The sequence below is a fragment of the Archocentrus centrarchus genome, unplaced genomic scaffold (assembly GCF_007364275.1).
Source record: "Archocentrus centrarchus isolate MPI-CPG fArcCen1 unplaced genomic scaffold, fArcCen1 scaffold_24_ctg1, whole genome shotgun sequence".
Taxonomy (NCBI): Eukaryota; Metazoa; Chordata; class Actinopteri; order Cichliformes; family Cichlidae; genus Archocentrus; species Archocentrus centrarchus.
Genome location: NW_022060254.1, coordinates 3,556,207 through 3,583,534, shown reverse-complemented (window position 1 = coordinate 3,583,534; position 27,328 = coordinate 3,556,207). Strand labels below are relative to the sequence as shown.

Genomic DNA, 27,328 nt, shown 5'->3' with positions numbered 1-27,328 from the left:
TGAGATGGTAGAGTTACGCCCTTCTGCTGCTTTCGTCATGGGTTCTTGGTTCCAGACCAGCTAGTTTGCGGGGCCGGAGTTGAACCCGTTTTTCGGCCGAGCACCGAGTACTTCCACGGTGGAAAACCCGCCTAACGATTCAAATAAAGGCACCGGCACCGGAACCCTGTTGGGAACGAGGCCTTAGAGGAACAAAGTGAATGCAGACACACACAGAGACAGACTCTTTCCAAACCCTCAGAACAAAAGCTGTCCAGCTTTGTCTGTCTGTCAAACATCACTACCCTATACACCTCATTCACTCACAAATTAACACATAGACCTACAAGTTGGGGAGGAGGAGGGGTGGATGGGTCATCTTACACCCCGATTTCTTGCGTCTCACCCGGGGTAGGGGTCGGGTGGTTCCTTGGGGACCGGGCTGGTGGCGTCCTGGGGTCGCTGTTGGCCCTGGGGTGGTTTCCACTTGCCCCGCCTTCAGAGGGTGGGTAGCTATGGATGAATGTGTGTCTTTGTGTATTTGTCACCGTCTCCGTGAGTATGGGTGGGTGAGTGAATGTGTATGTATGGCATATCTGTGTGTGGGTAAGTATGTATGGGCATGTATGAGTATCTGTGTATAAATGTGTACACGGGTGTCTGGGTGTGTTTGTATGTATGGCTGGACCTGGGTCTGGGCCTTGTGCCTTGCCTCCTGGCCGCTCCTTGCTGGTTGCCTCCTCCCCCCTACCCCCCTGGGATGGGGGTGCCTCGGGGTTCCTGGGTGGGGCTGGGTGTTCTGGCGTGGGTGCTGGCCTGCCCCCCTTGGGGGTGCGGTGCGGGGCTGCGTTGGCTTCTTCGGCGTGGGGGGGGGGCTCTGTGGAGGGTCGGGCGGTCCTTGGGTGCCGTGGGCCCGAGGGCCCTGCCGCCGGCCAGTGCAGGGGGCTGGCCGCTGGGGGGGGGCTGGCTTCTCATCGCCTTGGGTTCCCTGGAGCCCTCGCTCCTCGACTGGGGGGGCTCCGTCTGAGACCACCCTCTCCCGTCTGGGGTAGGTGTGCGGTTGTCTTTGGACTGAGTGGCCGGGGGTCTTCCTGGCGCTTGGTGGGCTGCTGGTGGCCTGGGTTTCCGGGGGCTTTCTACCTGCCTCTGGCTTCTGATGGGTGGAGCTGCAGCGTTTTGCCCTCATTGGTAAGTACGTTCCATGACACAGACACAAACATGACACAGACAAACGCCCACTCAATCACAACTCAACAAAATTGTTGGTGTGCGTAACATGCTTTGTTAGTTTTGTTTTTCACACACAAATTTATTTTTGCAAGTATTGATAGTATTTTTTTATATGTTAAAGTGATGAAGTATCTGATTAATAGACTTGTGCTCTTTCCCCTTTTTTTTTTTGCTCCCTTTCTCTCTCCCTTTTTCTTCTCTTTATTTTCCTCTTCTTCAGCCTGTCAGCTCTGGCTGTTACATAGTATGTGGAAAAATAACTCAGATAAATAAAATAAAGGGTTAAAACATCAACAAGAAGAGCCTATTGAGAACCTATAGAGCTCATCTTGAAATAGCAAATATGTTTGGCACAACAACGCATTCAGATCACAGTTCTGCTTGCAAGATCTACCAGACATGACAGGCTTTAAAAAAAAAAAAAAAAAAAATGTTTTGTACACATCCTGCTGGAATCAGTGTTGTTACAGCTGCAGTCAAAGCAAGATGGAAACCATCAAGAAAGAAAGTTCAGATCCACTCAGACTAAATGTCTCCAGTTGCTGAGAAACTGCACTGCTGCACCTCCACTGCTGAGAAACTGCAGTTTGGTGCCCCATTTGAACCTCATGAGACTTGAAGCACAAAGTGAAAAACAACAGAAAATCAGCATCATCGTTCCTGGAAGGAGAGCTGAGAGTGAGCTTTGGATTCTACTCTGCTGGGAACAAAGACAACTGGAGACACCACAGCCGAGTAGCTCCTCCTGTTCTGCTTCATTCTTTGCCACAACAATCTACACCGCACAATTCAGTTTGACTTGGTATTGTTCATTGTCGCTTACATTTGAGTAACCGCGTCAGCAAAGCAGCCTGAAAGTCCTGTGATTCATGTTGTGTGAGACCAACACAAGGTGACTTCAATGAGCTAGCTCTAGATTCTGTTGTCAGCCCACCGAGCACAAAAAGTCTGTGTTGGTTAGTGTGGAGCCAATTCCCTCGTTGCTCCCTTGGTTTGATTCTTGTTAAAGAGTCGCTCTCATGACTCATCAAGTGACATCACTGCCTGACATGCAGTCCTACTGACATCACATCTTCAGCTGAACTAAACCAACTGGAACCCTGGCTGAGTAGTGCTGAAAAACTACTGATACCAGGTACTACCATCTGATGGAAAACCCTAAAAACCGAGCAGAGTAGGCACTAATGGAAAAGGGCCAACAGCTACACAAACAATAACATGCTTAACAATGGATACACACTGCTGTGTTAATTTGTACTGTAGGTATACGGTAACTACAAACCGTACTGAAACTCTACACCATAACCTGACTTGTGCCTTTCTAGAAATTATAATTAGACTATAAATAAATATAAAATGTATACTTCTACAACCTATTTTATTGTTACAATGTTTGTACTGAAACATTTAAAAGGATGCATCAAAAGGAATGATAAAGTGACTAGAGGTGTGTTTCTGTTAACAAAGGTAAATTTAAAAAGAATTTTAAAACAAACTTCATGACGTTTATCGCACAGATTGTTCAGTTTCCGAGGTGCACGTAAAGGCACCATGAAGTCCCCACTTTCCTGCACACACTGAACCGTACATAACGATGTAGCTGCAGTGAGCGCGGTCGCTGCTGCGTGTCTTTAGCTTTTTGTCTCCTGCACTTTGTGTTTTGTCCTGTGTGTTGCTGCTGGGATCTCTATGCTCCTCTTTGCTCTCCCCTCACCGCCCAGCTGCTCTCTGCACATCATTTTAGGAGTTCACTTCCTCTCACGTGTTCGTCCACAGCAGCTGGACAATAAAGTTTATTGTGACCCTGATACTGCAGCAGATCGCTCTCATCCATTTCCTGTTCTCCCTTCAAATAGAAATGAGGCTGTAGAGGTTTGGAGCAGGCAGAAAAACAGAGTTTCTGCTCCACCTTCTCCCAGCATGCTGAGCTAATGATTAGCTGGTGTTTGTCTCCAAACACTCTCTCACTCTCCTCTCAGCGTGTTCACAATAAAGTGAACAGACACCGAGGAGAGCAGCAGAAGACCTCATTCAGGAGCTCAGCTCCAGATTAACTGAACTCACATTAAAGTTAGCTCCTGCTTACCTTTAGATGACAAGCTGCGGGACGAACTGCAACTCTTTCCAAACACACAAAGAAGTCAGCGAGCACAGACCCGCGCGCTTCAAGGCAGACACATCCCACTTCCGGTCAATCCCACTGAACAAGATGTGGCTGCGATTGAGCCGGGAGCGCAGCAGGGGGCGCTCCAGAGTCGAGTCTGAGCTTCCAAAGAAATGAGTCCAAATCCGTCCTTCCTCCTTTTCCTGATCACTTTACCTTCATGTGGATGGAAAACGTCATGAGGTGAAGGAAAGGAGTGAAGGAGAGTGAAGGAAACTCCAAAGTCCTGAAGATGGACTCTTAGATGTTTGTCCAGCGTGTTGTTGCAGTGTTGTTTCATGCAGCTCATATAAAAGCAGAGCAGCAGCAGGAACATCTGCCTTCATCACTGAGGCTGTTATTGGAGAGAAAAAGGAGCAGGAAGCCCATAAAGTCACATTTAATGTTGGTCACATTGTGAGTCGCTGCTCATTCTGTGCGCTCATATTTCCTCTTCCTGTTGCAGAGATGATCCAGTGTAACTCCTCTTTGATGAAGACTCACTAGCCATTTTATTAGGTACAGCTGTCCAGCTGCATTCTAACACAGAGGTCAGAGGTGAAGGTCAGGCTGCTTTGAAGTGGGTTCCAGCAGCAGAAGACCACAGCGGGTGCCCCTGCTGTCAGCTAAGAACAGGAAACTGAGGCTACAGTTCACACAGGCTCAGCAGACGTGGACAACAGAAGATAAAGAACACCTGGAAACACGTCACCTGGTCTGATGAGTCTCAGTTTGTGCTGCAACATTCAGATGGTCACAATCTGGCATCAACAACATGACAGCACGGCTCCATCTTTGGACCAAGAGTTCAGGCTGATGGTGCTGTGATGGTGTGGGGAGGTTTTCTTGGCACACTGTGGGCCCCTCAGTACCAGCTGAGCATCACTGAAACACCACAGCCTACCTGAGTGTTGTTGCTGAGCACGTCCATCCCTTTAGGAGCTCAGTGCTCCATCTTCTGATGCTGCTTTCCTCAACATTACAGTGAGTTCACTGCACTGAAACGTTGGTTCATATTTGAATGAAGTGATTCTGTAAACTTCACACACACATTCATGCTCTCATTCACACCTATGGGCAATTTAGATTAGCCAATTAACCTAACCCCAGTAAGTGCATGTCTTTGGAATGTAGGAGGAAACCGGAGTACCCGGAGGAAACCCACACAAGCACGGGGAGAACATGCAAACTCCACACAGAGAGAGGGAGAGGCCTGGGCCAAGGTGGAATCGAACCCAGGCCTTCCAGTGAAAGGTCGTCTGTCCCTCTGTGTTGGCCCTGCAACAGGCTGGCGACCTGTTCAGGGTGTACCCTGCCTCTCGCCCTATGACAGCTGGGATAGGCTCCAGCCCCCCCCGCGACCCTTAAAAGGATGTGCGGAAGCGAATGGATGGATGGATGGATGGATGATTCTGTAAACTTTAGTTGGAGCTCAGTTTGGTTCCAGTTGGTTCTCACAGTGACTTTGTTTCATGTTTGTCCCTCAGCTTTGAGCTGCTCTCACTCTCAGTGTCAGTCTGAGTGTTTCTCTACAATGGAATGAGTGTTATTGGTCAGGGGCCAGTTCAGAGCTGAGCAGCAGGAACATCTGACACACTGTTGCTGGCGACGCCTCTTTGACTGTCTCTGTCTCAGCAGCTGAGCCTGAGATGTCATTTAGATTCAGACATCCCAGAAACACCTGCAGCAGTGGCTCCTCAGGCTGCTTCTGTTCACTCATTTGGACAAATTAAAGGAAAAACTCAATTAAAGACATTTCCTGCATATTTTTAGATGATTAGTTAGAGGCTACTTTACTGACACTCAAAAATAGGAAATTCCTGTTACAGCATCAAAAACCTGCTGTTTGCTCTCCAGTTTTTCCCATTATCCAAAAACATGCAGCTCATTGGAAACTCTAAATCAGCTCATTTGGCTCTTAATTTGAAACTCAAACTGATCATGTGAACATTAGGGTAGGGTTTGGTGTATAGGTCCAAGAGACTTTTTTGTACGTCTTAGGATGGTACATGAGCTTATACATTTTCAGATGTGTAGATAAAATGTAGCTCTGGGGCTGCTCAAAAAACATGCTATTTTATTATATTTCCAGGTGCCACTAGGTGGCGCTCTTACATTTATGGACGTTATGCATATCAATGTGTTCAGGGTAGGATGGTTATCAAGCCACTGAAGTTTGAGCCAGATTGGACAAGATGGCTTTGAGTTACAGCCATTTTGTATTCATGGCGAATCATTGAACTTTGCCATCCCGCCAGAATTTCCACCTCTGTAACTGGTGCTTCCAACCCTTCTGCATGTTCCTGAGATAACCTGATTAAACTGAGTTTAGAAAGAAAAACTTCACTGTCTCACTGGTTTATCTCATCAGACACTGTGGATGTGTATAACACTTCATAATATTGTTTAAACACACTGTTTATATCTTTTGCCGAGGTTAATAGAGTATCTCCTTGTTTAATAGCAGGTATTATATTCAAGAAATCCTCCTTTTTAACTTGTCTTGCTAATAATCTCCCTGTTTTTTTTCCCTCCCTCATAAAATGAAGTTTTTAACCTAAATAGGGAATATTCCACTTTTTTATTAGAATTTCATTTAATTGAAATTTAAGCCCACAAATATCTCGATAGAGTAAATCATTGTAATGCTTAGCCAGATTATTTTCTTTCCATTTGATTTCTTTTTCCAATTCTTGAATTTTATATAGACTTTCCATTTTTCTCCTTGAAGAATAAGCTATAAGTTTACCCCTCAAAAATGCCTTAAAGGCCTCCCAACAGTTTGAATATGTTCTGTGCTACCAATGTTTATTTCAAAGTAATGTCTTAGGTCCTCCCCCAGCTGTTCTTTTAAAGATTTGTCCCGTAAGAGCGAGACATTCACCCTCCACCTTGAGCCTCTTATATTCCCCAGTCCTAGTTTTATACATAGTTCGATAGCTGCGTGGTCAGTAAGTACAATAGTTTTAATATCACAGCTTTTCCCATTGTGTACCATGAGTTTTGAGATTAAAAACAAGTCAATCCTGGAATAAGATTTGTGACGATGAGAATAAAATGTGTATTCTCTTTTAGAGAGATTAGTTAGCCTCCAAACATCAGTTAAGCCCACATCTTCCTTTAACATATGGACTGCATCTCTTCCTTTAGATCTGTGTAAACCTTTAGGTGTGCTCTTATCAAGAATAGGATCCATAACTTCATTAAAATCTCCTGCTAATATTATTTCTCCTGCCATATCTCCCAGTACCCTCTTTATGTTATGAAAGAAATGAGGGTCCGCCTTATTTGGTGCATATATATTACAAAGTGTAACCTTCACCCCCGCTATCAGTGCTTGGACACAAATCATTCTTCCATTTGTGTCTTTAACTTGTTTGATCAATGAAAACTGAATATTTCTTTTGATAATTACCCCATTGTGAGCAGTTGAATGAGAGCTGGGAAAAATATTTCCTACCCAGCCTGTTTTAAACTTGGACTCTTCCCCCTCATTTAGGTGAGTTTCCTGAAGAAATATTGTGTCTGCTTGATTTGCCCTTAAATAAGACAGTATTTTGTGCCTTTTAGTTGGATTTCCACATCCATAATATTCCAGGATGTAAATTTTATATATTTCCCAGTCATTACAGATTACCAATTGATGCATGTTTTAAGCCTGTAACCACACAGTTTTAAACAAATATTGCTGTGTCCCTGTCCCCTAAACAAAAACTTACACTTTAAGTGCACCCAGCCAAAATAAAAGCAATTTACATGGGTGATGTATATTCCCATCACGTAAACGAAAAGACGACCTTATCAGGTCCGTGGAACACTGCGTCGCTCCCTCTGTGATGACAGGTGGCGGGGGATCCGTCCTCCGACAGTCAAACACAGCATCCATTGTGGGGCTCCTGGAAATCACATCAGTTGGTTGTATTTGGGATCTCCTCCTGCTGCTCATTCTCCTCTTGATTCTCCTCGTTGAAAAACTTCTCTGCTGCCTTCACTGAGCTGAAGTTTACATTTTTGCCCTTCCACCTCACACGCAGTGTCACTGGAAATGACAGGGTGTATTTAACGTTGCGCTCCTGCAGCTTTCTTTTCACAGCTGTGAAAGCCTTCCTCTTCTCCGCCAACTCTGTAGTCATATTCGGAAACACTGACAGCCTACAGCCCCGCCACACAAACCCGGGTTTCTCCTTAGTACCCACAATAACTTTATCCCTCGCTGCCTGCCTCAGGAACCGGATGAGCACCGGCCTCGGGGCTTGGTTAGGAGCAGGAAGCAACGCGAGGGCCCGATGGGCTCGCTCAATTTCAAACTCGGCATCATCTCGAATTCCGAGCCCCTCGGTCAGCATCTTCCGCACACGGCTCAAAAGTGTCCCATCAGTAACAAAAGTCTCTTTCAACCCAATAAATCTCACATTATTCCTCTTACTGTGGTTTTCGAGGACTTGCACGCGGTCCCACATAGCTTCCATCAGCTTACTTCTCTCGCCATCTGCTGTGTGCAGCCGCTCCGAGGTGTCTTCCAAGCGGGAGATACGTGTCTCCGTTAGCCTTTCCTGTATTGCTGCCACTGCTGTATTCAGTTCCGACATCGTCTGCTTTATTGTAGAAACATCCACAGCCACATTTTGTAGCACATTACACATTTTGACAACTTCAGCAAACAGACTCGCCAGATTAGGAGGAGGAGGTGTTTCTCCCTGTTCTTCCTCCTGTGGAGGGCTGCTACGGGTAGTTATGTGGCCTGTACCCTTGGGGTGCTTCAAGGTGGCCACTGCAGGATTAAATTACTTAAGAAAAAAGCCAACAAACCAATAATACTACCTCACTAAAGGAGAATGACACTTAAAAGGAGCCTCTTATGCAGTCTTGTCAACTAGTTACATGTCGTGTACGGAGAGCACCTAACCAGCTGCCATCTTGTTCGGCGTGCCCACGTGACTCCTCAGTAACATTCATTCTTAATCCAGAGGCTTTAATATGATGTGGGCCCACGCTGTGCTGCTGTAACAGCTTCAGCTCTTCTGGGAAGGCTTTCCACAGTTTTAGGAGTGTTTATGGGAATTTTTGACCATTCTTCTAGAAGCATGTCTGTCTTCCAGGTATACTTCCAGCAGCAGCTTCTGATGCTGCACACTGTGTGGATGAAATCAGTTATTTCATAAATCTGTCTTCAGATCAGCACAAATCAAATTCATTTTCTTCTTCTGAACAAAATTGTCCATGTTGAGCATTTCCTCTGGAAACATTTGTATCCATGCTGCAGGGTTCCTGTAAATACAGCCGTTTCATTGACTTCTTCCATTTAAGTATTTCTGCACTCCATCAGATTTGTTGGAGTTTAATTAAGCCCTGATGCATGTGTGTGTTCTTTTACACAAAAAGGATTCAAACGACAATGGAATAAAAATCAATAACTTGAATTTAATCAGCCAAGACTCACACAAGTGACAGACCGGTCTGGGTGAGACTTGCAACCTATCTGAGCCAATACAAATCAGCTGGTTCAGGGCATGAAGTCTGAACCCCTCTCTGGCTAGACCCAGACATATAATTTTTGGTAATCCCATTATATTACATCATTAAAAAAATGTCTGAAATATGCTGTAGTGTCTGAAATGCCTATGTGAAACTGCATGTATGTTGTCTCCTAAACATATAGGAACATTCCAGCAAGGGGCCTCTCAGTTTGGGAGCTCATCTTCACTCTTTATCTTTACCAGGAAAGTTGTAAAACCGAGGATTCTCTGACCCCCCAAGAAAGCTGGTTTGAACCAGTCTGTGTGGCAGCGTGTCTACCATATGTTAAAGCCTATATAAGGCTGTAAGTTTCTTTGTTCGGTGTGCAGAAGATCATTGGCTTTCTCTCACCCAGATGTCTCGAGCATCTGTTTTGACATTGTCTTTTTTGTAATAAACCTTATGTTGTTCATTGAGACTGTGTCGGCGAAGGATTTCTTCAACACAAAACCAGAACAACACGCAACAACAATGCAATGGTGGTTCAGGCTGGTTCCCATCAGCTGCTGGTTTTGGGGACCTTGGATGTTCCCATTATCGTTCTGTTTGTCTCCTCAGGCGCCTCAGTCGGCCTTTGCTGCCTTGGCCAGCACTTTCTGGACTCTGTTATGACAAACACAGAGACACAGAAGGCCCAGCCTGTCTGTGCTACCAAAGAAACACAAAATGTACTTCTTCTGTGGTGATTAGCAACACTTTCTTCATTTCTCTCTTCTAAGGCAGTTTAATACATTTAAATCAGCAAAGGCAGAAATGCATAAAATAATTATATTTGGGATTTTCATAAAATTACTTCCTTCAACACATAGGCGACACTCATCCTGGAGTATCCTCCATCACCGAGGCTTATCGCATACAAAGAGATTAAAGAGGCAAAACAATATAATTTATATATCAATTATAGCGCTATAATCAGAGGTTACCGTGGGCCGAGTGCCGATATCATCAGTACAGAAAGTCAAATGCCTCTGAAACCTCACAGGTTAAGAACAGTATTCCCTGTCTTATGTCCGGCCTAATAATCAGCTATAAACATAGCATGCTGCTATCGCCATGGCAGCTGTAAACTCACACAAAGTTTGCTTCATGTTTTCAAATCTGCTCTCCAAATGGTAGATTCTATATTTGTCATTAGGATGGTCTTTTTCAGCAGGATGAATAAAGCATTGATCTTTCTTTGTATCGATCAAATAAACTCAAAGTTCAAAGGTCACAGATCAGTAGTTTCTAATGCCTTACTGTAAGCATGGCAGAGCCCCACAGACGGGCAGAGGGAACTACCAGCATGAGCACTGCTATCTTCTTAAACACTAAGGATTGCTCAAAAGCCTTTAATCATTACAGATATGTAGGTGTACAGCTGTCACACACTTTGATCATTTAGCACACTGAAGGAGACGTTTCTGTATTGTCCCACCTTCCATTCAACACTCCTGTGTTTGATTGAATCCCAGGTCCTGATGGTTCATCCTCGCTTTGTTTTGGACAAATAAACTTCAACCATCTTTGTACTTAATGAGCAGAATCACTGCTTTATTTTTCCTCCTGAAAGGATCCATATCAGCTTTCATCACCATAGCTTAGATCTTCTTACTGGTGCCAAAAGAAAGCCTCTAAAGTCAGAGCAGAAAGATCCACTGGGAACATCACAGGTTAAAATATTGATTTTATGCTCCACACTAAAACTGAGCCTCTTCTTCTTCTCGGCATTGTTGTGTTTACCTTCATAAGGAGCTGAGGAGGGAGAGTGGCTCCATTGGAGCTGCTAGGCAGGAGAAACAAGAGGAAGACCTCAGAGTAGGTTCATGGATTTGGTGAAGAAGAAGAATACGAGCCACAGGCTGATATAGATGTGATAGAGATACAGATCTGCTGCAGACAAGAAGGCGGAGCCAGCCCTGAGCTCCACCCCTGAGCTCCACAGAGGAAGTTGTTCTTCTTGGTGTGATTATTCTGCGTGATGTAGTCGCAGATTTCAGAGCCAATTTTCCATTTTGAGTTCATTCCAGCTTCAAGTCTTTTAACAACCTTCTGCAGTTTGCAGATCTTCTAAGTTCTCAGCTGGGAGACAAAAGCTGCAAATTCCCTTAAATGAGTCATTTTGAATTGATGTTCAAATGAAGATTCAAATGTTGTTCCAGTGTGAAAACAATGTGTAACTGGAAGATCCTGTGAAGCACTGCTGAAAGACAAAGAGCCCAACACGTGGACATCCTCTGTTCTAAAATCATTTCAGCTGTTGGGTTAAATCCTCGTGACTTTTGTGTCTTTCTGACTGTATAAACGACACTCCGAGACAAAAACAGGCCGAGGAAAACAATCTGATGGTGCTGCAGACTAATCCACAGGATCTGATCTCCTTGATTGATGGATCATTTTCCTATACTTGTCATATTCAAAGGTCAGACATCTTCAAGTGTGTGTGTGCCTCCGAAGCACAGCTGTGACTCTGTCACTTCTTTTCCTCTACTTAATGATGGAGAAGAAGTTTGATGAGACCAGTGCTGCATTTGAATGCTTTCTTTCTCATCAACAACATCCAGACTGAAAGCTTCAAAGAATGAACTCCAAAGTGTTCAAACAGGCTCCCACTGGCCATCACTGCCTCTGCCTGTAGCCGGGTCAGACCTGCAGCTGCAGGGTTTTGATGCTGATCTGAGAACAGTTCAATGATCCAGTCATCCCTCGTGGTGCTCACAGCTTCACTTTCATTGGCCCTAAAGGGAAATTAGCTGTGCAGCTGAGCAAGAACAAAAACATGTAGAAAACAGAGACGCAGACACTCAGAGGAAGACAGGAAATAACCTCTGACCCCCCTCTTCCTTTCAGGGCAGAGCCTGTGGACTGTCCTGCTGGCACTCTGTCCTTCTACAGAGTCTCCTCTCACACTCTGATCCACCTCCACACCTTCAACTCCACATTCACTGAACCTCTTTATCCTGGGTTTGGAGTCTGGTCTCCTGGTTCATCAGTGTGTCTGTGCTGAGCTGAGTGTAAAGAGCGTCCTCCTGTTAGAGAAACACTCTGACTGTTGAACAGATAGTTCAGTCTGTACATGTCTGTCTCTTTCACTCACAAACACGTTTTCACATTCATGGATTCAATCAGTTGATGTTTGAAACTGTTCTCAATGATTCCTTGTAAACTTCTTCCTCTTCAGTCCTTTAAAGATGGAAGCTGTGATTATTCCAGGATCCACATGTTGTTTTTCTGTCTGTTTCCACTCAAAGCTTCACAGTGAATATCAGGATGTTGTGTTTCTCTGAAGCTCACTTCACAACCAGCTCCTCTGCATTTTCAACAAGTCTGAGCGCATTCAAATCAATCCAAATCTTTGATTTCTCTTTCTTAATGGCATTTTTCCAACCTCTCCACATGCTCTTACTGTTTGACTCCTTTTTGGAAGCTGTGATGGAAGCAGGACAGGAAGGAAGCTCTCAGCAGGAGCACTTTTTCACAATAAGTTTTTCTAATTGGACTGCTGACTGCTGTTAACCACACTGAGACCAACACTGATGTCTTCAACACAAACATTGATGTGGATGAACAGTCACTAAAGACTATTAATGTATATTTGTGTCTTTAACTTCTTTCTGTTTTTCACAGAGAAACTCTGGATTTGATTTCTGGATCTTTGCTCTTTTCCCTGCAGTTCGTTCCCACAATGACTCCATGATGGAAATCTCTAATAAACTCATCAAATGAACAGCATGTCTCCCAGTTTTTGTGTGTCCTTTCTGCTCTTCTCCTTGTATCCAGTCTCTGCTGCTGTGTGCTGTGCTGCACTCACTCACAGATCAGAGTACATGTACAGTTATCCCACCGACACCAGGAGGAGACAAATGTTTGGCTTCATTTACAAACAGCAATCTCAGCTATGGATTCAAACAGCAGCAAATATGGAAATGAATCCTATTCAAGCTCCACCTTTGACCTTTTCTTTTCCTTGCAAAGATCGGAGCACTGGGAAGCGTAATGTTGGCTTTATTAAAAATCAGCAGCTTGAAGCTGTCAGGGAGAGTCTCAGGGTCAGGGTGCTGTCTCACTGCAGAGTCTTCAGGCTGAATCCTCCTGAGCTCACACACACAATTATTTCTAGATTATATTTAGCTGATATTTTAAAAACAAAGCTCCACTGGAGTGAACAGAGATGAGGCCACTCTGACTGTTTGAGATCTCTGCAGTTGTTCCAACTTCCAGCTGATCTGAGAGCAGTGAAAGCAGAGCAGCAGCAGCTTGTCTCACACGCTGGTCTCCATCAAAGACTGCAGGTTTATCCACAATGAACAAACAACCAGAGAAAAGCTGCTCCACCCAACAAGCTCCAGCCACCTCCAGCTTCTTAACAGCACACACACACTGAAGCTTCAGTGACAATAGCCAACTGTGGCCACAAGACAGCAGTAATGTAAAGGATGGATGCAAACAGGTGAGGGTGCTGTGGGAGTCAGGTGACTGAAAGCAGGAGGAGAGTGTGAGGACACCTGGTGGCTGGATGGAGAGTGAAGAGGTGAAAACAGCACAGGCCTGAGACAGGAACACAGACAGGGGGCGCTACTAGACGGGGATCTGACCCCAAACAGAGCAGAGACTTCATGTGGGTCTGAGGATGGCCTCACGCTGGAGAAGGATGAAAGAGTCTGACCTCTGACCCCCTTCACCTGTTTTCTAACTGCTATGCTCCCTGTTTCACACCAACCTAATCATAGCATCAATATAAGGAATCATAATCTCTGCAAAGCTCTGCAAAGACCCCCTGCAGAGTCTGAATCAAGCCTCAGAGTCTGGTTGTGGTGGAAGGCCTTTCAGATCAGAGCCTCCTCACCTCTCTGAAGCTGAGAAAAAGGGAGAACTTGGCAGCAGTCGGCAGTGGTGGACCTGAGGCCTGAGCTGCAGAGTGAGCTCAGAATAGTTTATGTTTCTGTTAGCTGGATTAATTTAACCTAACATGGAGTCAGGTGAAGCGGGCTGTCAGCTCCCTCAGTGAACCCGTTTAAAGTTTGGACTCTCTGAGGTCTGAGAGCAAAGATTCAGTCTAAAAACAGCATTCAAACACAGGATCAGTCTGCGTGTGGATCTGATCTCAGGTCAGCAGTGTAGCTGTCCTGTTTCAGGATCGTGTGACTGAAGAACAGAAACCTGCAGCCAAACAGCAACACTGTGTCTGAGAATGTGTCTATTGTGCTGAGAATCTACCTTGTTGATGCCAGGTCAGAGGTGAAAGGTCAGGCTGCTCTGAGCTGATATAAAGTCAACAGTAATTCAAATACCACTCATTGTAACCAAGGTATGCAGAAGAGCATCTCTGAGCACACGTCAAACATTGAAGCAGACTGGCTGCAGCAGCAGAAGACCACACCGGGTACCACTGCTGTCAGCTAAGAACAGGAAACTGAGGCTACAGTTCACACAGACTCACTAAAAGTGGAAAACAGAAGGTTGGAAAAATGTTTCCTGGTCTGATGAGTCTCAGTTTGTGCTGCAACATTCAGATGGTAGGGTCAGACTGTGGCATCAATAACATGAAAGCATGGATCCATCCTGCTTGTATCAGAGGTTCAGGCTGCTGGTGTTGGTGTGATGATGTGGGGATATTTTCTTGGTACCCTCTGGGCCCCTCAGTACCAGCTGAGCATCATTGAAACACCACAGCCTACCTGAGTGTTGTTGCTGACCATGTCCATCCCTTTATGACCACAGCGTACCATCTTCTGATGCTGCTTCCAGCAGGATAACACACCGTGTCACAAAGCTCAGATCATCTCAAACTGCTTTACTGAACCTGACTCTGAGTTCATTGCAGTCAAACGGCCTCCACAGTCACTAGATCTCAATCCAACAGAGCACCTTTGGGATGTGGAAGAACGGGAGAGTCTCATCGTGGATACGCAGCCAACAAATCTGCAGCAACTGTGTGATGCTGTCAATATGGACCAAAATCTCTGAGGACCTAATAAAGTGGCAGTCAGTGCAGATTAAACAGAAGTTGATAACAAAGGAACAACTCTGAGCAAGTAAAACAAAAACCAGCATTAAAACCACAACTTTAAGAAATTATTTCAGTATAATTGAAAGGAAGCCTGTTCAGTGTGAGTGGAGAGCAGCCAAGTCTCCTCCTCTGATAAACCTCCATCTGTGCCACTGAAAACAGTTCATCTGACTGCAAACATGTTTCCATTTGGCACTTCAGTCTTTACTCTGAAATTCAGCCTTCTTACCAGAACTTGTAAAACAGAACATCTCTCCTCTGTTCTGGGCTCCCTTCACTGGCTTCCTGTGTTTTAGGATTCATTTTAAGATTTTATTCTATGTTTATAAAATCTCTTAATGGGTTGGCTCCATCATATCTGGCTGAACTAACACCTTATGACCCCTCAGGGTCACTGAGATCAACTGACCTGCTCCTCCTCAGTGTTCCTAAACCTAGATTTAAGAACGGGGGGGTGCGGGGTGTCGAGCTTTCTCAGCCGCGGCCCCTAAACTGTCGAATGAGCTGCGCCCTCATGTTAGGTCAGCTCCACTCTGCATGTTTTTAAAGTTCACCTTAAATCTCATTTTTATTCTTTGGCTTTACGCTGGAGTGAGAGCTATTTGAGGCTTTTATATTATCTTTGATATTTTTGGGACTTCTTACATATATTTATTGATGTGTGTCCTTGGTAATTTTATTTTACCATGCCCATCACTTTGGTCAACCTTGTTTTAAATGTGCTTTATAAATAAAATTGAAATGGAAGTGACATCATGGCTCAAATGATTAAACTGTTTCTTTTCATTTTAAATATTTTTATTTAACCTTTGCAGGATTTGACAACACAAACAATGAAACAGCAACAAGATGAGGATAAAACAGATTCAGTACAAACTAGGGTTTAAGCCCGGGATCCGGGATTCCCGGGAAATGCGATCAGAACCATTTCCCGTTTCCCGGGAAACGTAAGACGGGAAACCGGGAAAAAAGTCGCGCACGTCGATTTGTTGTCATACGGTAACATTGATGGGGTGATGAGTCAACAGTACTTACGGTATTGCGGTAACTCAGCAGAAGCGAGGCGCATACAGGCAATGATGTCTACGAACAGTTTTGTGTGGGGGCATTTTACAAAAATAGATAATGACAGCGCCAAATGTATGTTGTGTGACCGAGTCGTCAAATGTTCTGGTGGATCAACAAGCGGACTACGCAGACATTTAGAGTCCAAACATGACAAACACGAAGAAAGGCCATCATGTTCAAAACGTGCTAAAATGCTGGATGGCTACTTTAGCCGAGTTAGCAGCAAGTCTCTTGAAGAAATACTAGCGGAGATGGCAGCTTTTGATGGATTCTCCTTTAATAGTATGGCGAAATGTGAGTATCTGAGATCAGCACTCAAGAGGGATGGCTACACTCTCCCAAAGAATCCCACAGAAATCTCCAAGCAGGTTAGAGTGTTTGCGAACGAGGAGAAAATTAAACTGGCCGAAATGTTCCAAGACATGGTGAAGAAAGGGTTGCGTTTTTCGTTGACCATTGACGAATACACTTCTTCCCAACATAAGCGGTACATGAGCATAAATGTGCACGGTGCGCAAACTTACTGGAATTTAGGTGTCATACATGTCCGTGGAACAATGCCAGCAGAAAAAGTGAAAGCATTGGTTGACGATCAGCTTCAATGTTTCAAGCTTGACATGAACCAACACATTGTGTGCTGCACTATGGATGGAGCATCAGTGATGGTGAAGTTTGGGAGACTGGTGCTGCCGGAATTACAGCTGTGCTATGCCCACGCAGTTCACCTGGCTGTCACAGATGTGCTCTACCACCGTGCCACCTCTGATGGAGAGAGCAAAGCAAGTGAAGAAGAGGAGGAGAGCAGTGAAGACTCTGATGACGAGTTAGCTGTGTGCGAGGATGGGTATCGGTCAGTGAGAGAGGACATGTACAGGAGCGTGGAGCGAGTGCGTAAAATTGCGAGGCACTTCCACAAATCCCCAGTCAGCAACGACAAGCTGAGGGAATGTGTCAAACAAGACCAGGGGAAAGAGTTGGCACTCATCTTGGATTGTCGCACCAGATGGAACAGTTTGGCTGACATGCTGGACCGCTACATTGCACTACACAGACCAGTGACGAAGACCCTCGTTGATATCAACAATGCACTAATCATCACCAACGAAGAGCTTGCACTCATTCAGCAACTCAGCTCCTGCTTAAAGCCGGTGAAGATGGGAGTCGAATCGCTTTGTAACCGTGACACCACCCTCGTTAAAGCTGATGGGATTTTCATCTTCATGATTGACCAGTTGACAAAGCAGGACACCCCCCTGAGCCTTGAAATGAGGGATGCGATTGAGAGGAGATTCATGGAACGGAGACAGAAGAACTTGGTATCTTTGTATAGGTGAGCATTATTATTATTATTATTATTATTATAGTAGTAGTAGTAGTAGTAGTAGTAGTAGTAACGTAGCCTATTAATTTTGTGATCGGAGAATGAGGCCTTGGTCAATCCGCTCATTTTCATTACTATATTTTTTGGCAGGTACCTTCTGGATCCCGGTGTTCTAGTCGCACCAGCACCAAGGCCCACTGAGATTTTCACCATGCCATCAAGACAGATGCTGATACGGACGGCTAAGGGACTTGTGGAGCGTCTTTTCCTCGGCCGTTTCTCCGAAGAGAGCGCGAGCGAGGGTGATGCAGATGCCAGACCTACATCACCGACTGAAGACGTCTCAACTGAAGGGAACCTCAACCTAGCATTGGATCTGCAGCAGGCCATTTCAATGACCACTACGCCGGCGTCAGATGAAATCAAAGAGGGTGACCTCATGAAAGTTCTGACCAAAGAGTTTTCTCTGTTCGAAGCTACAAACAGGAGACCGCCCCACCTGCAGCAGTTGTTTGATGCCCTGCATTCTGTTCAGGCTACATCCGTGGAGGCGGGAGAGAGCATTTTCTATCTGCGGCCAATCTGTCACTAAACTCCGAAATCGCTTAAGCGCAGAATCTCTCGATGCTCTCTGCTTCTTAAAAGCACACTTTCAGAAAAAAAGAAAGCTTCCGAATGTTAAAGTTAAGGAAATATTGACAGAAGGGTTCGTTTAATGCGAAAGCATTACTTTTCATTTCAGGCACGTTCAGCCTCCGTTTCAAGCGTTTTAATACACAGTTGTACTTCTTTCCTCTTTAATTTGTTGTTAATTTTATATTATTATATATTGTTATCTTGCATTATATAGCCTATAGTATATGCCTGAACAATAAAGAAATATCTGTTAACTTCGAGTGTTTCTTTTCCTCGTTTGCAGCCACTTACTAACAATCATGAATTAGAATACGGGCCTAATGTGTGAAGAAGGTCTCATGAAATAGATTACTTAAACATATTTCGCTTTTAAAATGGAGTTGAGTAAAATATCTACAATATCAAAATAGGTTAAGCCAGACACAGGCTACAGAAGGCCTAATTAAAATAAAAATAAATAAAACCCACTTTTTCCCGGGATTCCCGGGAAATTGCTCGTCTTTTCCTGGGATTTGATTCATGCCATTTTCGGGAAAAATATTAAACCCTAGTACAAACTAACATGTAAGATAAGAACTGATTTTTAATCTGACTGCTGGAGAAAAGCTTATCACTAACACGAACTCTAACAGCTAAAACACTTTAAATCCAGGAAAAAGGTTTCCTCAAACATTTCAATCTTATGGATCTTTTGTCTCAGATGTGTTAAATTCAGGGTTGTCAAACATAAGGCCTGAGGCCCACCAAAATATTTCTGTCAAATGCTCCCACACCTTTGACAGTCTGTTTCCATTTTCTCCACCCTCCTCTCTGTTCCACTAGGGGTGGGACTCGATTAAAAAAAATTTAAAAAGTAATCTAATTAATTAGGAGCTTTGTAATTAATTAATCGAAATTAATCGCATTTTAATCACATTTAAATATTTAACATGATAAATATTAATTTAAGTTTGGTTGAAGAATGAATCAATATACATAAGGTTAAGCTTCAAAATTTTGTTTATTTGTTTATTCCCATTATTGCGCTCTTCTGAACAGAGATCTCGGATGTTGTTCTAGGAATCTGCTGGAGCCACTCTCCCAGTTTGGGGGTCACTGCCCCGGGTGTTCCGATTACCATGGGGACCACAGTTACTTTCATCTTCCACATCCTTTCAGCTCCTCTCTGAGCCCTTGGTAGTTGTTGAGCTTCTTGTGTTCTTTCTTCTTGGTGTTCCCGTCACTTGGTATTGTCTATCACCATGACTTTCTCCTTTGTTTGTTCACCACTACAATGTCCGGTTGGTTAGCCACCACAAGTTTGTCTGTCTGTATCTGGAAGTCCCACAGGATCTTAGCTCTGTTGTTCTCAGCCACCCTTGGGGGCGTGTCCCATTTTGAGCTCGGGACTTCCAGGTCATACTCGGCACAGATGTTCCTGTATACTATGCCGGCCACTTGGTTATGGCGTTCCATGTATGCCCTGCCTGCTAGCATCTTGTACCCTGCTGTTATGTGCTGAATTGTCTCAGGAGCATCTCTGCACGGCCTGCACCTGGGGTCTTGCCTGGTGTGGTAGACCCCAGCCTCTATTGATCTTGTACTTAGAGCTTGCTCTTGTGCTGCCATGATTAGTGCCTCTGTGCTGTCTGTCAGTCCAGCCTTGTCCAGCCATTGGTAGGATTTCTCTATGTCGGCCACTTCTTCTATCTGCCGGTAGTACATGCCGTGCAGAGGCCTGTCCTTCCATGATGGTTCCTGTCCTTCCATGATGGTTCCTGTTCTTCGTCCTCTTCTTTCTCAGGTTCCTGCTGCCACTAAGCACATAATCCTTTGTGGCCATCTTCCTGATGTATTCATGGATCTTCATTGTTTCATCTAGGACAGTGGTTCTGACACTCACCAGTCCTCAGCCACCTTCCTTCCGTTTAGCGTACAGTCTCAGGGTGCTGGATTTGGGGCGAAACCCCCCCCCCCCCCATGCATGGTAAGGAGCTTTACTTGTCTTAACATCAGTGGCTTCCATCTCCTCCTTTGGCCAGCTTATTATCCCAGCAGGGTATCTGACAATTGGCAGGCCATAGGTGTTGATAGCCCGGATCTTGTTCTTCCCATTCAGCTGACTCTTCAGGACTTGCCTTACTCTCTGCAGGTACTTGGAGGTTGCAGCTTTCCTAGCAGCCTCTTCATGGTTCCCATTTGCCTGTGGGATTTCAAGGTACTAGCTGTCCTCGATGTCTGCAATGTTGCCTTCTGATAGCCAAGCCAAGCCAAGCCAAGTTTATTTATAAAGCACTTTAAAAACAGTAACCACTGACCAAAGTGCTGTACATAAAACATATCAGGACAAGAGAAGATAAAATTTAAAAATGTAATTAAAAAAATGATAGTGTAATCCCCTCAGTTCTGACTACTTTTCCCCTCTCTTAGTTACCATCCGAATAAACTTCTTCAGTCCGAATTCGATTCCAATATCATTGCTGTAGATCCTGGTGGTGTGGATCAGTGAATCGACATCTCATTCACTCGTAGCATACAGCTTGATGTCATCCATGTACAGGAGGTAATTTGAAGTTCATCTCTAGTGTTGTTCTCCACATACCCATTGAGTTCTTGATGAAGGCTCTTAGGGTCCTGTTGATCTCATACAGTTCTAGACCACTAGACCACTGCTACAGCACGATAAGCGGGGCTTATCACGCACTCGGCCTCTCTGACCACGACATGATCCACCTGATCCCCGCGTACAGACAGAGGCTGAAGCTCTCAAAACCTGTGGTGAGGACAACAAAGCAGTGGACCCGTGAGGCTGTGGAGGAGCTCCGCACATGCTTCGAAACTACAGACTGGGACTCAATGAGGGCTGCCTGTGACATTCTGGATGACTACACGGACACTGTAACCTCGTATATCCACTTCTGCGAGGACAGCATTGTGCCATCACGCACCAGGGTGTGTTATAACAGTGACAAACCCTGGTTTACTCCCAAACTGAAGCAGCTGTGGATAGAGAAGAGGGAGGCTTTTAAAAGTGGGGACAAAGACTGCTACAAAGAGGCCAAGTACAGGTTTAGCAAGGAAGTGGCCACTGCTAGATCACATCACTCTGAGAATATACAGCAGCAGATCTCAGAGAACGACGCGGCCTCTGTATGGAAAGGTTTTAGGCAGATTACCAACTACAAGCCTAAAACCCCCCCACTCCACAGACGACCTACAAACGGCAAATAGACTGAACGAGTTCTATTGTCGTTTTGATGATCAGTTCAGCAGCCTTCACACCTCCACCAGTCCCAACTACAATACAGCCAACACAAATATTCACCCCCCAACCTCCCCCACTCCCCACACCTCAGAGAAGCCCACATCATCAAGGACTCCCACCCCAGAGTCCCCCTCCTCCCCCACCCCCACAGTCTTTTGTATTCAGGAGGACCAGGTGCTAAAGCAGTCCAGGAGTGTCAAAGCTCGCAAAGCTCCAGGTCCAGATGGTGTCTCACCTGCCACACTGAGACACTGTGCTAACGAGCTTGCCCCATTGTTCACGAACATCTTCAACTCCTCACTGGAGGCTTGCCACGTGCCTGTCTGCTTTAAAACCGCTACCATTGTTCCTGTCCCCAAGAAGCCAAGGATCACTGGACTAAATGACTACAGACCTGTGGCACTGACTTCTGTGGTCATGAAGTCATTTGAGCGTCTGGTGCTGTCCCACCTCAAGTCCCTCACAGCCCCGCTTCTGGACCCCTGCAGTTTGCCTACAGAGCCAACAGGTCTGTGGACGACGCCATCAACCTGACTCTGCACTTCATCCTACAGCATCTGGACTCCCAGGGAACCTACGCCAGGATCCTGTTTGTGGACTTCAGCTCTGCCTTCAACACCATCATCCCTGATCTCCTCCAAGACAAGCTGTCCCAGATGAACGTGCCAGATCCCATCTGCAGGTGGATCATTGACTTCCTGATGAACAGGAAGCAGCACGTGAGGCTGGGGAAGAATGTCTCGGACTCCCGGACCATCAGCACCGGCACTCCTCAGGGCTGTGTCCTCTCTCCTCTGCTCTTCTCCCTGTATACCAACTGCTGCACCTCTGACCACCAGTCTGTCAAGCTTATTAAGTTTGCAGACGACATGACTCTCATCGGACTCATCTCAGACGGGGACGAGTCGGCCTACAGGATGGAGGTCAAACGTCTGGCGTCCTGGTGCAGCCACAATAACCTGGTACTGAACGCCCAGAAGACAGTGGAGATTATAGTGGACTTTAGGAAGCACACAGCCCCTCTACCCTCCATCATCCTGACTGACACCCCCATCACCACAGTGGACTCTTTTCGCTTCCTGGGAACTACCATCACCCAGGACCTCAAGTGGGAGCCCACCATCACCTCTGTCATCAAAAAGGCCCAGCAGAGGATGTACTTCCTGCGGCAGTTGAAGAAATTCAACTTGCCAGCAAGGACCATGGTGCAGTTCTATACTGCCATCATTGAGTCCATCCTCACCTCCTCCATCACTGTGTGGTACGCTGGAGCCACCACTAGGGACAAACAGAGACTACAGCGCGTTGTGCACTCTGCTGAGAAGGTGATTGGCTGTAACCTCCCATCTCTCCAGGACCTGTACACCTCCAGGACACTGGGGCGTGCAGGTCGGATCACAGCCGACCACTCTCACCCTGGGCACAGACTTTTTGACCCTCTCCCCTCAGGCAGGAGGCTACGGTCCATACGGACCAGAACCTCCCGCCATAAGAACAGTTTCTTCCCCTCTGCTGTTGGACTCATGAACAATTACCCTAAGACTGTTACCACCACCCTCCACAAACGCTGATGACCCTATGTCTATGCACCTGTCTGACTGCACTGATGTACATATTAGTGGAATATAGTCTACATTTTTTTATCTTTTAATTAGTCTCTGCACTGTATATTTGTAATTTTGTAATATTGTGCTATAGTTATAGCTCTAATATCTCTGTATATTTGCAATTTGTATACTTGTATATTGTCTTATAGTTTTTATACTTATTTGTTTTTTTTCTGTAAGCACGAAGTACCGCAGCAATTTCCTAATGCTGTGAACCTGTTCACCCATATGACAATAAAACCTTCTGATTCTGATTCTGATTCTGATTCTGATTCTGATTCCAGGCATTCCAGGATCCATGTGTGCAGCATTGAGTCATAGGCTTTCTTGTAGTCAATCCAGGCAATGCACAGGTTGGTCAGTCGGGTCTTGCAGTCTCGAGTGACTGCTATATCTACTAGTAGCTGGTTTTTTGCTCCCCTGGTCTCTCTGCCTATCCCTTTTTGGGCCTCACTCATATATTGTGCCACATGCCTACTCATCTTAGCTGCTATGATGCCTGAGAGGAGTTTCCATGTTGCAGGTTATGGGCCGGTAGTTGGATGGGACTGGTCTCTTCTGGGGGGGGGGTCTTTGGGGATCAGGACTGTCCAGCCCTCATTCAGCCATTCTGGGTGTGTCTTAGCCTCTAGCAGCTGGTTCATTTGGAATGTTTAGCCAGTAGGTGTGAATCATATCAGGGCCTGGTGCTGTCCAGCTCTCATGTGTGAGACTCTTTCTTGGATATCTGCCACTGTGATGGTTACTGGGGCCTATTTCCATATGCTCTTCCAGGATTGCTCCGTCTCCAGCCTTGGTGGGGGTGCTGTTATCATATTGTTCCCCTGCCACTGAGAGTAATTTGACGGACACACAGTTACGTCACATCAGCGGGCCAACCCAGTAAACGAGGCGTCTACGTATATATGTCTATTGTTGAGACTAGCAAGTCATTGGCACCTCGTCATGGGAAAATGTAAATTTTCACAACTTTGACTCGATGGCCCGGCATTCAAAGACTGGCTCAACCCTCTGGAGTCCACGGACACGCTGGGATGTCAAAATGACAGTGCCGTTTTGAGATGACGTAGCATCGGGATGCTGCATCTCCGAGTCTCGATTTCAACATGAATCAAAAGTGCAGACTTCAAATTACGTACCAGTTTTTTAAATTACGTTGATAAGCCAAGTAAAACTGGAGTTATGCCCAATGAGTTATGCCCAATAATTTATGCCGTTCTTTTTCCTGTATATTGTCCTCACTTTCGATGCACGTTTTGTGCAGAAATAAACAGCAAAAACATGAGTTTCGCTAACAGGAAGTGTCTGCTAATAAAAACAAAACAGAACAAAACAAAATAATTCCCAACAACCTCTTTCCTATTGGTGGAAAAATGCACCATATCGACCAATCAGAAAATTATGCGGTAACACGATGCATTTGGGTGCATTTGGCTGCTGTGGAGCAGGTGAAAAAAGTGGTAAATAAGACAACATTACTGGCAAGTTTTGCCTATGATGGGCCTCTCAGTCTTTTGGAGGACAGAAACAGTTTTCTGAGGTGGCATAAATAATTTGTGTAGCATCTTAATGTGAGTCCTGATTGCTCTGCAGATATTTATACAGAAAACGCCAGAGGCCTTTCCTGTATTTAATGTGAATGGTTGTATATAACTTCATTATTTACAATATTTTTACACAAGTTTTGAAAATTTACAACTTATATTTGCATTTTAAGTTGTAAAAATAATTATTTAAGCATGTTTGTGATTTTTACAGTAAATAAAAAATCAAACTTTTTTCTACTCTGATTTATGTTTTTATGTGATTATAAGTCCAATGTGTTAATACAGTATGTCAAAATGAAAGAATAACTATACAGTGGTGATAAAAATATGATATCAATATGATACCAAACAAGGCAAGGTTTGGTATCAAACCTTAGTTTTGACCTTAGTTTCTGAGGTCAACTATGAAGCTAAAAACAAAAGTAGTCAAAAATGGCCAAATATACCTGGACCCAGAGTTAAGCCGGTCAAGGGGAATGATCGAGAGGCATTTTGTAAAGTGTGCAGAAAAAAATATAAATTTGATCTGTAACGGTGTGACAGCAATCAAATCACACCGAGCATCCACCGTTCACCAGCAGTGGATTCGTGCGCGGGGAGCAGATCCCTATTTTGTTTTTTGGTGCTACACAAAGCACTGCAACTGCAACCTGAAGGTCAGCTACAAGCAGAAGTATTGCTGTCACACCTCAGCAGCAAACCAGTATTCTATTGGAAAATAAATCATCAGCTTGTGAAACTTGAATTTCATTGCATTTTATTATATTCTTAAAAATGAATTTCCTGTGTCTTCTTGAAATGCGTTTTGAATATTAATGTGTATGAGGTCGTAGTCAAGATAAAGTTTGTCTTAGGTGAGAGATGGGCTATCATCTTAGGGCTGTAAATCCACCGCTACCCCCCAAAAGGATGCTGCTGCTCATTTTGTGCTGGTAAAAAAAGGTAATAATTGAATCTAGGATTCCTGTATTAACCTTGCATTTAAAGTTTAAAGCTGCATTTCCCCAAAAAGAATAAACTATAATCATGAAGATGAAGAAGAATTTAAAAATGTCTACCAGTGTCAACACAGCCTGCAGCATCAAAGCCAGAAGGAAAGCTGGTAAAAAGTGTTGAATGTGTGAGTTAAAGGCCCCATCATTAAAGCTGTAGGTTTTTTCAAACAGCAAACTTCACAAAGTCAGAAAAAAACACACAACACAATCACTGAGTCACATCTGTCCTCTGTTATCTCCGTCCCACAGAATTGGGAGGTTATTTCTGCTCTCATGCATTTTTTTTATTTGTGAAGAATTCATTTCAATTCAATTCAATCAATTTTATTTATATAGCGCCAATCACAACACTGTCGCCTCAAGTGCTTTGTATTGTGGTAAAGACCCTACAATAATACAGAAAACCCAACATCCAAACGACCCCCTATGAGCAAGCACTTGTGACAGGTGGAAGGAAAACTCCCTTTTAACAGGAAGAAACCTCCAGCAACCAGCTCAGGGAGGGGCTCATCTGCCGCGACCGTTGGGCTGAGGGAAGAAAGACATGCTGTTGGAAGAGAGCCGATATTAATAACAATTAATGATTAATGCAGTATTGAGTATAAACAAAGTAAATAAGGTGAATGAGAAACAGTGCATTAGTGAACCCCCCACTAGACTAGCCTATAGCAGCATAACTAAGGGATGGTTTCAGGTCACCTGATCCAGCCCTAACTATAAGCTTTATCCTAAAGGAAAGTTTTAAGCCTAATCTTAAAAATAGAGAGGGTGTCTGTCTCCCGAATCCAAGCTGGAAGCTGGTTCCACAGAAGAGGCTGAAAGCTGAGCTCTGCCTCCCTTCTACTCTTAAGTATCGTAGGAACCACAGTAAGCCACAGTCTCAGAGCGAAGTGCTCTATTGGGTGATGTGTGGGACTATGAGGTCTTTGAGATAAGATGGGCCTGATTTTCAAGACCTTGTTCTGTGAGGAGGATTTTAAATTCTATTCTAGATTTAACAGGGAGCCAATAAGAAGCCAATATGGAGAAATCTGCTCTCTCTTTCTAGTCCCTGTCAGTACTCTAGCTGCAGCATTTTGGATCAGCTGAAGGCTTTTCAGGAGCTTTAGGACAGCCTGATAATAATGAATTACAATAGTCCACCTAGAAGTAATAAATGCATGAATTAGCTTTTCAGCATCACTCTGAGAAAGGATGTTTCTAATTTTAGAAATATTCGCAAATGCAAAAAGCGTCCTACATATTTGTTTAATATGTGCATTGAAGACATATCCTGGTCAAAATGACTCCAAGATTTCTCACAGATCGTTACTGGAGGCCAAAGTAATGCCATCCAGAGTAAGTATCTGGTTAGACACCATTTTTCTAAGATTTGTGGGGGCCGAGAACAAGAATTTCAGTTTTATCTGAATTTAGAAGCAGGAAATTAGAGGTCATCCAGGCCTTAATATCTTTAATACATCCTGCAGTTTAACTAATTGATGTGTTCATCTGGCTTCATTGATAGTAAGCTTAGTATCATCTGCATAACAATGAAAATTGTGCAGTGCTTTCTAATAATACTGCCTAGGGAAGCATGTATAATGTAATAAATTGGTCCTGGCACGAAACCCTGTGGAACTCCATAATTAACCTTAGTGTGTGAAGAAGACTCCCCATTTACATGAACACAATTGGGAGTCTATGAGATAAATATGATTCAAACACTGCAGTGCAGTACCTTTAATACCTATAGCAAGCTCTAAATGTCTGTAATAAAAATGTTATGGTCAACATATCAAAACCTGCACTGAGGTCCAACAGGACAAGACAGAGAGAGTCCACTGTCAGAGGCTCTAAGAAGATCATTGGTACCTTCACTAATGCTTTTTCTGTACTGCGATGAATTCTGAAACCTGACTGAAACTCTTCAAATAAACCGTTCCTCTGCAGATGATCAGTTTGCTGTTTTACAACAACCTTTCAAGAATCTTTGAGAGAAAGGAAGGTTGGAGATTGGCCTATAATTAGCTAGACAGCTGGGTCAGTGATGGCTTTTTAAGTAGAGGTTTA

The 27,328-nt window shown here is 44.5% G+C and overlaps 1 protein-coding gene across 1 annotated transcript; it reads left to right on the top strand.

Annotated features, from left to right (window-relative positions):
• The first annotated feature begins 16,177 nt into the window (after positions 1-16,177).
• On the top strand, positions 16,178-17,839 carry LOC115775628 (uncharacterized). Its single transcript, XM_030723097.1, has 2 exons — positions 16,178-17,256; positions 17,398-17,839. Exons 1-2 carry the CDS (start codon positions 16,178-16,180, stop codon positions 17,837-17,839), a joined length of 1,521 nt encoding a protein of 506 aa, XP_030578957.1.
• The last annotated feature ends 9,489 nt before the right edge of the window (positions 17,840-27,328 follow it).